General features: G+C 41.0%; 1 protein-coding gene across 1 annotated transcript in view; it reads right to left on the bottom strand.

Moving 5' to 3' along the window:
* Positions 1-9,228: 9,228 nt before the first annotated feature.
* Positions 9,229-15,304, bottom strand: part of prkd1 (protein kinase D1) — a 30,653-nt gene continuing 24,577 nt past the window's right edge. The window contains exons 19-22 of the mRNA XM_076027750.1: positions 13,804-13,964; positions 13,535-13,641; positions 11,016-11,101; positions 9,229-10,282 (exon numbers count right to left, since the gene is read on the bottom strand). Coding sequence (XP_075883865.1) covers positions 10,052-10,282; positions 11,016-11,101; positions 13,535-13,641; positions 13,804-13,964 — 585 coding nt within the window. The 3' untranslated portion in view covers positions 9,229-10,051. The remainder of the gene's footprint in view (positions 10,283-11,015; positions 11,102-13,534; positions 13,642-13,803; positions 13,965-15,304) is intronic.

The raw sequence follows: 15,304 nt of genomic DNA, 5'->3' as shown, positions 1-15,304 counted from the left end.
GAATGAAGGAATAAATGGAACAAATTTCACAGAGCGTCTGTAGAAAGCAAAACTTCGTGACGCGTAGTAAAAGATGAACTTGTGATATCAACACTATCGGGTTTAAATCCCTTTGGAACCCCCCCCCCAAAAAAAAATAAATAAATAAATAAATATATATATATATGTACATATATATATATATATATATATATATATATATATATATATATATATATATATATATATATATATATATACATATATATATATATATATATATATATATATATATATATATATATATATACATATATATATATATATATATATATATATATATATATATATATATATATATATATATATATATATATAAATGGGGCGAAATTATTTAAAATAGAGAGAGGAGTTTGTCTAAAACACACTCAAGTGTGACAATTATTATAATTGCAACGAAACTGTTGCTCTGTCCGTTTGATGTGAGCACTAAACGACTCAATAAATAAATCAAAGCAATGGTGGGAAAAAAAAAAACACAAAACTAAATTTTAAACAGAGCCAACATTCGAGAGGGACTTTAATATTTCTGGGTTACAGTGAAAAATGTATATGGCAGTTTTTAATTCTAATTCTAATTATTATTATTATTATTATTATTATTATTATTATTATTATTATTATTATTATTATTATTATTTTTAGTATGGCATCAGTGTATTTGCCCGGTGAGACTTCAGCCTTTTTCTGTTTGAGATATTTTTCTTGACGGCGTTTTTTTTTTAATTTATTTTTTATTTTTTTCCCCACCTGCACATCAGTGTTGAGTGGAGGTTCTCATGCCAGCGCTTCATTTCCCCGCGGAGCCTTCATTGTACGTGCCATACAATAAGTGATGAGGTGCTATATGTAGGTTCCTCTGCAGTTTGCTCCTGCCACAGCAGGCGGACACTTAACGAGAAGCCCAACACAAAGAATCGCTGTTTTTCTTTCTTCCGTTCCTTCTTTTGCTCTTCGACTGAGCAGAATGACACAACAAACGACCCAACTGGATGAATCTCAACCAGCAAAAAACAACACAGACCGAAAACTCCAGTCAGACAACTGGGCGAGGGCACGTAAGACAAGAAATGTTTTCTTGAAATATAAAAGCAGGATTCCCCCCCCCCCCCCCCAATTAAACGATTCTTGCTGCTTAAAATTGAAGTTCTCTAAACGAAATATTTAATTTATTATATATATATATTAATTTATTTGTTATAACTGGATTCTATCCCGTCTAAAATATAAACTCGGTTTAATTTATTTATTTAATTTGCCCCTTATTTCAGAGTCACGGAAAAATATATAGATTTGTAAATATACATATATATATATAAATTTCTTTGGCCATATTTCGACGAGATGAATGTAAAATATTCCCAGTGACCCTTCAACGTCCAGCATGGTTCATTTTCTACTGTAATTATGGGAAATAAGCCGCGCAAAGCTGCATATTTAAAACACAAGTGTATTTATTTATTTGTTTTTAAAAAACAACAAAACAAAACGATCTTTTATCTTTACCATGAACTGAATGTGTGTCTGTCATGACATGAAATAAAATGTCGTATATTTGTCAAAGTTAAAGCTCGTTTCTGTTGCAAAAATAAGAGTGGCGTGTTGTTTTGTGCATGAATATTTATTGACTAGAATCACATTTTCCCCCCGCATTCCCACGTTATTGTGTTTCCTCAATACAACTGCAAATTTCGCGATATTGTTAAAAAAAAAAAGTGTATTTCAATTGTAAGATGATTAATTTTTAATCCAGTTAAGCGTGACTTTAAACGCCTTGATAATAATAAATGTTTGTTTGTTATTTCGTATGGTAAAAAAAATATCTTCAATCGTCAATGTAAAAAAATTCAACAAAATATTTAAAAACTTTCTAAAAAGAAAATAAACATGTTGAGTTGTCAGTGGGCCCATACATTTCTCCAGTCAATATAGGGTTTTTTTCTGTTGTGGTGATAATAATAATAATAATAATAATAATAATAATAATAATAATAATAATAATAATAATAATAATTTACTTGAACTTTCCCAGAAGACAATCACTGCGTCAGTGTGCGTGATTGTGCGTGAATGGTCGCCGGTTGCAAACACACACATACACACTCCTCGTTGTGAGGTGGCTCTGCATGTGGAAAAACTTGCAATTCAAATGTTTTTTCCCTTTTTACCCGCCACAAGTCTTCTTCGTTGGTGCTGTGCGTCCAGTTTCCCACCTCGGTCAGACTCTCGGTCTTTTCTGCTTTCGATGTGCAGCATGGAGACGCTTGGTTTGCTCTCATAGTTGTTCTGTTTTTTTTTTTTGTCTTTAGTCGCTCGCACCGACGCTCTAAAATAATTGCGTTGTTTCTTTTTGTCTTGTGCGCAGCCTCCCTCCCTCTCCCTGCCTGTCTGTGTTTTTTAATTGGCATATAGGGAGGCTTGTTTGTTTTTGTTGTCTGCTGTTCCTTAAATGTGTGTGTTCGTGCTCATGTGGCCCCCGGTGTCCCAACAAGCACCGCGGTAGGTGTTGGGAGGCGCTTTCGGTGGTGCAAACACACACACACACACACACACACACACACACACACGACACAGGACACACAACGCGAGCGCGCACGCACTCGCAGAAATACTCACGACAAAAAAATGACAAAGACAGAAACACACACACACACACACACACACACACACACACACACACACACACACACACAAAGACAACAAATCCACAAAGACTCCTACCCTGGGAAATCGCACACAGCAAATATCAACACACACACACACACACACACACACACACACACACACACACACACACACACACAAAGACCAAGACACGTCTTCACAGAGATGCTCGCTCAGACATCCTCTCGTGGGGCGCCATCTAGTGGCCAGATGGATCATGAGCGCCGACGTGCTGCGATGGGATGCAGTCGACTTACTCTTATACATGAACATGCAAAAAGAAATAATAATAATAATAATAATAATAATAATAATAATAATAATAATAATAATAATAATACAAAAATAAGCATTGTAACACCTGTACATGTATATATATGTTCCATATTGTTGATGCTGAATAAAAATAATAAAAAAAAGAACATGGAGGTTCTGAAATGTACTTCAGTAAAAAGTAAAACATATTTTTTATTATCACCACAACAGAAAAAATATATAAAATTATTAATAATAATAATAATAATAATAATAATAATAATAATAATAATAATAATGACTGAACTGGTACAAAACTGGTACTGGACTGGATTCCAGAGTAGTTTTCAAATATGCACATTTGTTTGAATAATGAATAACACTCTTAAACCGGGGCTCCCTTCACTCATTACTAGATTACACTACAGTAACTACACTTGCTACTTTTTTTGTTTCCCCGAGGATTTGGTTAGCAAGTCACCAACAGGTTACTTAAACACTAACAGTGCCGCAATTTGGTAGAATAGTTTTGAAGCGCTTTCCCCTTTAGCATTTTGTCCTCCACAAACAACTGGAAATGTGTGAAATCAGCTCGCTGAATGACTGTAAGGCAGAGAGTAATGTTTTAAATACACTCATTTTCCTCTCTCTCTCTCTCTCTCTCTCTCTCTCTCTCTCTCTCTCTCTCTCTCTCTCTCGCTCTATAGATACAGCCGTGAAAGCCGGAAGCGTGGTGACCTAGCTTGGAAGTGGTCGGACAGTGTCATTGACCCTTCCGCTTGTTTCTCTAAAGAGCCACTTCCGCCTCATTCCCCCGCTTTCCCAGAGGCCTTTGCTCTGTCGCTGTCTATTAACGTCAGACGCGAACACACACACACACACACACACGGAGAGAAAACACAAGGATCCGGTTCAAACCTGCACTGACACGGAGCGTCTGTCCCGCCGCCGTGATGAGAGCAGCAGGTCCTCGCGTCTTTTTCCAGCGATCAAAGTGCTGCGGTGAAAAGCAGCTGTGCGTGGACTCAATCGTCACTGAACACGTGAGGCTGCTTTGCTCTGCTGTTACCACTGCAGTGTAGTTCTAGTACTCCTAACTCGCGCGGAGAAAGTGGATGCGGTTTACTGAAAGGAGACACAAGCTAGCTAAATTTATGATTTTTGATTTACTTCAACAGGATTAAGTCATTTATTATTATTATTTTTTTTAATTTATTTCACCAAACTGCTACTACTAAGCTTACTTTTTTGGGGGGGAAGTTTATCATACAGACCTGTCACAGCACAGGACAGCTCAGCAGATACAATGCTGTGCACTCTGCAGTTCTTTGTGTGGGACACTTTGAGATGAAGTAGGTCACTCTACTCTCAAAGTGTCCTCCAAGTGGTGAAACAATGGTGTCGGTTGTATCGGCTGCATGTTCTGCAGTGAGCTTCAACGTGCAGTCTGTCGTTTAAGATTATTACTTTATTCAAAATGCTCTCGTTTTAATTGGAGGAAATGAACGTTTATTTCGATATTTTAATGCAATCTTTTTTTTTAAAAAAAGATGTTGAATGTGTAATTCTGAGCGTTTTGAACCAGTGTGTCGTGTTTGAGTTTCCACATGGAGACACTGCCTTGTGGTGGTTACTATAGTGTCTCAACAGTCTTACAAATGAAGAAACTTAAAACCCACAGTTACAAAAAAAAAAATCTGACAACAACAGAGGAGTCAAAGTACACAAACATCACAGTCACTCAACAGTGGATACACAATTTATTTATGTTCCATGACAGTTCTCTGGGAGCGTGTTCTACTTTGAAAGACACATTTAAGTTATGAACAACAACAACAAGCTGATTTAAAATATATTTATTTCAACACGATCCAGAAAATGAAAGTTGCTGTTGAAGTCGCGGCAAGTAGCAAAAACACACAGCGGCAGCTGAGGAACACAAGAGCAAAGAGCAACATGAGAAAACAGTTGACTGCTCGGCGCACAGACACGCACGACAAACACCTGGAGGCTCACTGCCTGAAACTAAACGCCAGTCCCCTCGGCAAATACTGATTCAAAAGTTGTACTCTTCTGCTTGTCGTACCGTTTGACAGAAGTCTTTCTGCACGGAGCAGCGCTAAGAGGGCAAGCTAACAGCGATTAGCGCCGAGATCTTTGTGTCTTGAGGGTATTGTCCTCATCAGAAAAGCCTCATGCGTTCTTGCAAAGACCCAGCAGGTTGGTGGCCAGCGACTGCCGGCAAAGGTGTTAATTGCGCCTGGCGATCGCAAAAAAACTATAGTAAATAGTAAAGCAGGTCTAGATAATTGGTGGCAAAGAAATAAAGCTCAGATGCAGATATTTAAGATCTGATCTGAGAGCTGAGTTGTCTATTATCTATCGACGCTCGTCATTCCCTAGTGGTCAGTGTTGAAACACAAGGCACATTTCACCTTTTAAAAGTTATCTGTTCAAAGTTAATTTTGAGGTTCATTCCCGTGGTGTCTTTATAAGGCTTTGGCTGTGACTGTGGGTGAGGAGTCCCTCCCATTAATGCTTCTACATGATGACACGAGACCCGCCCTGTCCTTCAGTATCCCGCACTTTCTACAGCGAGCGGTGGCAGCTCGAAGGAACTCGCAGGGCTCTTGCTTGTGCTTTCATTCACGTCGCTGTCACGCACGCGCCACCCTCGACCCGGTGTTGCCTAGAGATGCACCGCCGCACCCGACACTGGTATCAGTGCCGATATCGGGGTTAGGTACTCTACTCATACTCGTAACATACCACAACACCGATCACACTTGTACGCGCAACCACGTGACAGTTTTGTTATTTTTATGTTTGCGCCGGAGTGAAACTTGTGACAGTCACCCGTGTCCTAGAAAAATATGCTGAGGAGTGTTGTTCAAATAACAGAACATCTGTGGCAAAAACCAAAAGAAATGAGAGTAGTTGTGTACCGTGTGTTAAGTACTCCGTATCGGTAAAGTTGAGTACTGAGAAGCAAGTACTCCATTTTCAATACCCGCCTGTTCCTGCACTCAGGTTTGCGGGGGTCTGCTGGAGCCTCTCCCAGCTGTCAAGGGGCGAAGGCAGGGTGACACCCAGGGTGTCACCCAGGGTGAACTATACCCATTCTGTAAAAAAAAAAAAAGTGGTATTTGTGCATCGCTGTCCGATACCAAACAATTTTTTTTTCAAGAAACGTTTGACGCGTCACATGGACGACGGGTGACCTTTATGTTCCAGGCCAGAGCCAAAGACGACGGCACGAGAGGCACAAAAGTAGAAGACAAAGGCCATGGAGGCGTCCGAGAAAAAGCCCTTAATGTTTCACATCTATGGCAACAAATGTCCTACCCGCAGTTCACCTTGTGCTCGGTGCAGGAGGAGCACTGGAAATAGCAGACTCTGATTTGCTTATGGCCAAACAGACGTCCCCGCAGTGCGACCACGGGAGGCCTTCCCCGAGCCATTACCGTACGCTGAGCCGCACAGTCGGCAGTAAACTCTAAACTTTTCAAAATAATTTGGAGCGATGGTCACGACCGCCCACCGCGCACTCTGCTTCCCGGAGCAGTGGGATGAAAATGAAGAAGTGCGGGTTCGGGATGTTAAATGACGTTCATTTTGAGTAAAACTGAATGGAACGAATGTGTTCCCAATTTCACTTGAATCACAACTGCTAACGAGGCTTCAATGAGATGTACCGCAACCAGCCACCAGGGGACCTTCCTGGGTTTTTTTTTTTGGCTCTGATTTAGGAGCTTGAATGAAATTCAGTTTGTTATACAGTGGCTCACGATTAAGCATGTATTCATGTAATAACTTAGTGATTTTATTTTACTTTTAAAAAAAAAAAAAAATCTCAATTTATATTATTGCTAAACATCAGATTCTCCGTGTTTCCTGTATAAACTAGGCATCAGATAATGTTCATGCAGAATATTTTGGCTGGCTGAACTCAAAAGCGACATCATACTTGATTCCAGTTACTAGTTTCAACCAAACATTTTCGTAAGGAAAAAAAATAACATTCCTGATATTTAGTGCTGATATAGTTTAGAAATGCGTCGGGACTCTCGGGTAACTTCCTGTATCACTCCACCCGACGGGTGTTCTAATCACTTCACACCGGCACTACGTCCAAACCTGACAGATTTACGTAGCAGTAGATCCTATGTGCTCAACACTAACAAGTTCCGCTGAGTAACAAACTGCCTGACTAGCTTGTTGTGTTTCGAGTGTGATCACCTCACGTGACGTTAGTTGTGCGGTACAGCTGCGTTACTGGGGGAGTTTACACTGGAAAGGCCAGGAAACACTCTCAACGGAACAAATATAAATAAGAAGTCCACTGCAATTTCCACACCATGTGGAATGATGACCACAGGGAGCCTGGAAAATGGACCGGAAACACTGTTTCCACTGCAGCCAGTCTGCAATAATGGTCAAGGTACAATCTCTGAACAATTTGCATGAACGTAGCAAACGTCGGCCAGAGTAAATTGGCAAAAGTCATAGGCAATATCACACTGGAGCTCATACTATACTATTGTACCGACGATCATCTCGTGCCTACAACTGCATCACATCCATGATGATATCAGGTGTAACAGCACTGGCTCTCACGACTTCCTCTTTCCTTTCCGGCTGTTCCCTCCAGGGGTCACCACGGCCAATCGTCTGCCTCCATCTCACCCTCTCCTCCCCGTCCTCTTTCACTGTGGTCTTCACCTACTAACTGCCTCTCGTTGATTAAGTATGCTGGGCCAGGCTTTGGTGGTCCGTCTTGAAAAATAATAATAATGATAATTAGCGCAGTTGCTCGCTAGCAGCTAGTGCTACGAAGCTAACAGGCCTGGTAAAGCTCACACCTTCTGATTTTTACATTCGCTTTCTCTTGTGGAATGAGTGACTGCGAGGGAATGTTTCTGAGAAACCCTGAAATACCAAGGACTTCATTAGAGTCCCTGAATTATAAATAGTGGCAAATTGAAGCTTAATTTTATTTTATTTTTTTTTCTTATTTGCTCAGGTAAGTTAATTTAAAATGTATCCTTGGCATTTATTTTGTTTTTGACATGTCAAGTACAATAGTACTATGCACCAAATATACATTGGTGTCTTCCTGGTAGAATCATATGATCATATACTGTTTGTTTTGACAAAATGTATTTTGACAAAGTGCTTTTACATAAAATGGCTTCAAAAGACAGCTCCAGGTTTGATCTGAGAATAATTTTTTTTACTTATGCTGGCTTCTAAAACAGAGGTCTCGGCATAGCACAAGTTAAGTGAAATGATCTACCGGCTGTCTATGCGTCATTAGCTTGGTGTATTTAAACTGCAAATAACGGAGGAGGTAGAAGTTCTTTTGATGTCCCCCTAGAATTTCCTAACTCTGTAACGTGTGCAAGTGCTTCCAAATGCTTCCAAAAGCATATCAAATACTTCTCAGTGTTTTCAGCTTCTCACGCAAATGCAGACTAGCATGTGGACATACAGTGACTCTACTGAGCAAAACATAACATCCATGTTGCTTCCTGGAAAGGTTACGCAGCGCTGACATTAAAAAAAAGAAAAAAAAAGAAAAAAAGAAAAATGCTACTTTCGTCACCCCTGCGGTCCAGATCATATTCTACATTAACAATGTGATAAAAGTTAAGAAAAACACTGCAGTGACACTGAACCACTCCTTTCACTATTAGCTAGCCTGCTAACAAAAAAGACCTGACGAGATAAACGACTAGATAAAGACGAGGAAAAGCAAGTGTTTTTGGTATTTGTTGAAACTGAGCGATTTGAGGATTTTCATTCCAAAATGCTACATATCCATTTTCACAACGCAAACCGATCCCAGTGTTAAGTGTCAATATACTAGAATGTTTTCTCTCTCTTTTTTTTTTTTTTGCATTGTATTATTCTGGATACCTTCTTTTGGAATGAAACCCCTGACAATTCATTGCCAGCTAACATTAACATTTCTGCTCTGCCTCTGTGAAAGTCACCAGCGGCGAGAAGAAAACAACCTCATGGTTTTCAGAAAAAAGCTCTGTGTGCTTCACAGCTCTGGCACTAATTCAAAACACTGAAGAAAACAAACAAACAGTTTTGACTGTTTATGAATACAATTATTTTGAATTCTAAATGATTAATTTATCATAAGGTCAAACAGAACAAAGTCTTATTATCCAAGACAACCTATGAAAACAACTAAAATCCTGCCATTGAAGAGCAGCATGTTTTTTTTTTTTTATAAGTTTCAAGTACACAATCTGCTCATTCAGTATCATTCAATTGAATTAACGCAAGACTAATCTTTAGTGTATTTATTAATCCTTGGACGTAGATTTTTTTTTAGTGATTAATACTGGAGAGGCACAAGCTAGGAACAGCTTCTTGTTCTCTACACTCAAAATAAATCTGGTTTGGGTTAGGGTTGAATGCAAAAGCCAAGTCAATATATAAATAACTGCAGCCTCAATAAATGTATTTGTCTCTGTGTGGACGGACTGCAATTGCTGAAGGAAGAAAAAGGAAAGTTGGAAACGTACATATTAGACAGATTAAAATGATGTCCGTAATGTGACACTTATTTTAAAACCAAGTATTTTTGAATGGCCAAACAATTTGAAAGTGTTATTATTGTCTTATTTTAAATTTGTTATTAAAATAAATGACTAACACTCGTTTTTTTTTTTTTAGTATAATGCCAAAGTCTAAATTACGTGTGAATTACTGGATTCTTTTCAGAGAGATGGTTGATGATGCCTTGGCATTATAATTTAGAATCATTCCAAAAGTCTTTCTGATAGCTGAACTTCAGGAATCTACTGAGAAACTCCCACAGAAAATCACATTTTTGAAAAAAAGAATATATGTCCTGAATACTTTTTCTTCCTTTCATGAATGCAGTGCATTTTCATAGCCGATCGTGTGGTTAACCGGTTGTTTATTCTGCAGTCAGTTAAGCCAACTCGGTCAAATTTAGTTTGATTTTGGCCTCGGCGTTCTACCGCGATTTCTTTAGCGTGTTTTCTTTTTTTCCCCACACATGGCGGCGTTAACGCCCTTCCCCCGGCCGCCGCCGCCGCCGCCGCCGTCCTCAGAGGTCACTGACTCTCTCGCTGAGGGTCTCCAGCTCCGTCTCCTGCCCCTGGTAGGACTCCGCCCCCTTCCCGCCGTCGCAGCGGGGGCCGTTGGCGAGGTGCAGCGGGTAGTCGAGGCCGCTGAGCTGGGCGTGATGATGCCAGCGCAGGTCATCGCTTTCATGGGTGATGTAGCGCTCGTTCATCCGGGACTCCAGGTTCCTGAGGTCGAGCCACATCTGATAGTCCTGGCGGAGCAGAACAACAAGAGGCAAATAAAGTCTTTTCAGTCAGAGTGTTTGGTTTTCCAAAAATATAAAAAATGTATAAAATAGAATATTTGATACTGTTTAAAAATCATAATTATGAATTATTTATAAATTATATATGTATATATATATATATATATATATATATATATATATATATATATATATATATATATGTATATATATATATATATATATATATATATATATATGTATATATATATATATATATATATATATATATATATGTATATATATATGTATATATATATATATATATATATATATATATATATGTATATATATATATATATATATATATATATATATATGTATATATATATATATATATATATATATATATATATATATATATATATGTATATGTATATATATATATATATATATATACATATATATATATATATATATATATATATATATATATATATATATATATATTTTTTTTTTAATGAAATTTATAAAATAAAATACAAAATTCTATAAAATAGAACTGTGGCCTATTGTCCCAACTGGGACAAAGAGGATAAGTAAGTATAAAAGTATAAAACCAAACATACATTTAGAGATTCTGATCATTTTAAAGGCATTTTATTTTGAAATAAGGCATTGAGCCTTCCTGCAGCAACCCAACCATTGAAAAGGGGAAATGAATTCCGGAGACGTTTCCATCTTTGCCCCCAAAACTCACTTGCAGCCAGGGGTGGCTGAGGGTCTTGTCGACGCTGTATCTCTTCCTCATCTTGACCTGCAGCAGGTTGTTAATCAGGTCAATCGCTGCGAGAGAGAGAGAGAGAGAGAGAGAGAGAGAGAGAGAGACAGAGGGATGAAAAAGGAGGAAGTCATGAGTGTGGAGGCGTGGAGGTGAAGGACGGGTCGAGGGATGAAGACAGAGGAGGATGTGAGGTCAGGGCCTCCCTCCCCGTGGTGAGGGGGCCAGTCGGGGTTAATGAGCAAAGCTAACATGATGTTAACATTTCTTCAGGGGTCAGCGGTCTGAACAGATCTGGGACCCCAGGGGCCCCTCCTCAGATCTGCAGGGGCCTCCATCGCTTGGCATTATGCACATGAATGGACCACCGCGCCCCCACCCCCTCCTCCACCCGGCCGATCCGTGCGCAGGGCTGCCCACCACTCCCGACCGACCGCTTCATAGCCGTCAAATATTTTCACATGGGAGTCAAATGACCCACTTCTCTGTTTTTCCCTTCCACGATCCAAAACAGATGTTGGATAACAGGAGGACGAGTCAGCCAGTCCGACCGCCAGGTCAGAGTGAAGATGGGAAACATTTAGCAAAAAATAAAAATAAATAAATAAAAAGCTGCTTGTACAAGTCCAAGAATGTACAATCATTCATACATTTCATTGGAATCATTGCCCCCCCCCCAGACATAATTTGCACGATTGTACGATACATGTGGATGCATGGAATAATGTTTGGAGATTTTGAAGAGGAAACAGCAACATCAAGTGGTTGCGTCTTAGGTTGCAGCGTTCTCTAGTACTCTCCCTCCCCCTTCCGAGGTTGCCAGTCAGCTACGGTGGCCTTCGCGCCCAAACCTGGATACCTTCTCCCTCCCTGCTCTGTTGTCTGCTGTCAGCTGCCCTGGGAGGGACCATCTGCACCTGCCTCCACGACTCACCTGCCACTGATCCACCTGGTTGACTCCCGCTCACCCACACCTGTGTTTAAACCTAAGTCTGATCACCTGGCCGCTGCCACTTGGTCAGTTACTCTGAGAACTGGCAGGGTCTCTCCTACAGCCTCTTGTTGTTTGGATTGACTCCCTCTGTTGAACCAAGTTTAGTTCAATAAATCTCACCTGTTTCCGCTCCACTCATCCCTTCTCTCCCTGCAAAGAGGCTGAACTGTGAATGAACAAGTCATTCATTTGTTCACGGTTGCTCGGCCTGCTCAGAAAACCTAGCCAATCACTCAGAGCTCGTGTGCGCATATTGGACTGGATGTCTCAGAAACTCAGAAATCAGATTGTCTTTGTTGAGTGACTCACATAAAGTTTCCCATCATTATTGCCCATAGCAACCAGCTGTTTCTCCCCATAGGACGCTGACTGTTTTGTTTTTGTGCCACGACATAAGACCTAAGATCTAAGGTGGGGGAAAGAAATCAAAATGATGTACCCAGAATACACCATTCGTGGTGATATGCTGAAATAACTCATCCACATTTTTACTTGATGGAATGTCTTTTTTCTCCCTCTGAGTTTGGTTGTCTTGCTGTGTGAGCAGATCAGAGGACTTGCAACCGCTGACAAAACACGTAGAGCAACTTTTTCTGATTGGAGACCAGAACTTGCAGAAGGATGACTAACTATTGTGTGGGATCGACACCATGAATAAATCATGAGCTACTTTCTGCAGACTTTCCTTCCTTCCTTTTGAAAAGGCGTCGACACGGCGAGGGTTTATCCTGACATCTGATCACCTTCACTCTGAAGAGCGTCTAGCGTCGCCGTGGGAGTGCGGGGAAAAGGCATCGCAGATCCAGCCGAGGAGGAGTGAGTCAGACTGATTTAAATCTGCCTCCGAGTCAACAGGACAATTTCAGCCAACAAACACAAGACGGATGCGTTCAGAGGCGATGACGACCACGGCGTGAGTCATGAGGCGACGGCGGACAGCTCAGAGACCGACTCCTGTAGGAGCTTCACGGCAGGAAGTGACCAGCCTGGCTGATGTTGGAGAACTGTGTGATCACAGCCAGACAGACAGGAGATCAACCCCAAACCCTTGTATCACACTGATTTTTTTTTTTTTTTTTTTTTTTTTTTTCAAAGCAAGTTCAAGCAAAATATGCAAATCTGGAGTTGGATTTTACCCCTCACATCGACCATCATTAAACTTCTAATCCCATCCATCCATTTCCCATACCTGCTTCTTCAACCTCAGGGTGCTGGGGGTCTGCTGGAGCCCAGCTGTCATAGGGTGAAGGCAGGGTGACACCCTGGACCAGTGGCCAGTTCATCACAGGGCCACATAGAGACAAACAACCATTCACACTCTCATACACACCTACAGACAACTGAGAGTTTCCAATTCACCTCACATGCATGTTCTTGGGAGTGTGGGAGGAAGCTGGAGAACCTGGAGAGAACCCAGCAGACACTGGGAGAACATGCAAACTACCACACTGAAAGGTCCCAGGCCCGGAATCGAACCCACGACGTCAAACCTCACTAGTTTTACCTTCCTTGGAAACTCTCTTCCATGGATGAGGAGGGTACATGAAGGCAGCGTTCTGGATCTGATCATTGATATCTTCATCTTCATTGAATGGGAACGTCCCGCTGAGACTGCAGAGCAGAGTTTATGTTATAATTTCTAATATATACCCAAATAATATACAGTATACCGTGGATATTTTGGTTTCTGTGAATTCGAGTTTTTATGGGATGACAAATTTAGGCAGAAAACCCTGAAGATGATGTTGGAAAAAACCAACTGCTGTCCTCTACCTGACGTAAATGATGACTCCCACCGACCACATGTCCAAGGAGCGGTTGTACCCTTTGTTCCTCAGGACCTCGGGGGCGAGGTACGCTGGAGTGCCCACCACAGAACGCCTGAAAGATTTCTCACCGATGATCCGAGCGAATCCAAAGTCACACAGCTTCACCTGTGGAAGGAGGCCGGCCGTGCTGTCAGTTGTTTTCCATCCACTGAAAACAATGACATGTTTTCATATTTACACACATACATACATAGACACTTTTCCAGTATGCCAATAGATCCTTCCGCAAGGTTGGCATGGGGCCAACATTACTGAGAAAGACTTAAATAACGGCATCGATTTGAACTCTGTTGGCTGTGCTGCATCATTTAGGTGTTTAGTGGTTAGAGGCACAGGAGGGAGGACGAGTGCGATGAAGCTGTTGACAGTGAAGAGCTATTGGCGGCTATCTTTACCGGATGATTCACAGGCACTCGGGAGAAGGATGGAAGTGATACGTTGGCCTTGTTCACAGTCCCGTTGTGATGAGTCAGTTCTCTCGCCGTCGACTCTCTGCCGCTCTCACCTCTATTTTTGGGTGTTGCCGTCGATAACCGAGGCCATCGCTCCCCATTCACGTTTGCGCTCAGATGTAGGTGGACCGTTTTAAAGTGTCAGTGCGGGTCCACGCTCGAAATAAAGCTGTGTTTTTGTGTCTCAGCTTTTCATTCCCCTGATTGACATAAACTTGATTGTGATCGCATGTTTTCCAGGGATGTGATACTGTCCCTTGTCAATCAGGAAATTGATGTTCAAAGTGTATTTTAACTTTCTGCCGCCACAACCGCGTAGTGGAGATGTTACTTCCTTTTTTCCGAGGCTGCCGGTGTCCCCGTTTTTTCTGTGTTTGGGCAAAGCTCTGTAGAAGCTGTTTTTTGGATACAAAAGCCTCCAAAAAAAACCCCAAATGTCTTACTGGTGACACATGATTGGTAGGTGCACCGTGTGGTACTATAGGGTTAGATAGATAGTTGGAATTAGGATGAGTTACTTACTGAGATTAAAGTGTGAGAACTGTCAATTCTATCAAAACGCTGAAAATCCTGCCAGTTGATCTGGATGAACACTAACAATGAATTCATGTATTCATCGTTTGTTTAAAGTGCAGTGACACAGCTACCACTTCCTGCGGCAGCAATCACTTTCATCTTTGGGAAGTCACAATAATGCTCTGGCTAGAAACGTCTGTATCTGCGTCTTCACTACAGGTTAAGTCTGGAATATTTGGAGATTTTTTTAAGAAGAAACGGCAACATTGAGTGGTTACCCTTTAAGTTGCATTGCTCTTTCACTTTAGGGCGTATTCACACCTGCCCTGTTTGGTTCGGACTAAACCAAAAAAGTCCCTTGTGCGGACCTTTTGGGCCGGTGTGAATACAAACCAGCGAACTCTGGTCCAGAGCAAACAGCCGGTCCGAGACCTCGCCGGAGGGGTGGTCTCGGTTCGCTTCCAAACGAACCATCGG

Source organism: Nelusetta ayraudi, unplaced genomic scaffold (genome assembly GCF_046127955.1).
Source record: "Nelusetta ayraudi isolate G7.1 ecotype Tasmania unplaced genomic scaffold, CSIRO-AGI_Nayr_v1 ptg000021l, whole genome shotgun sequence".
In the NCBI taxonomy this organism is placed as follows: domain Eukaryota; kingdom Metazoa; phylum Chordata; class Actinopteri; order Tetraodontiformes; family Monacanthidae; genus Nelusetta; species Nelusetta ayraudi.
The sequence above is the reverse complement of the archived record's forward strand: the minus strand, read 5'-3'. Positions and strand labels throughout refer to the sequence as shown.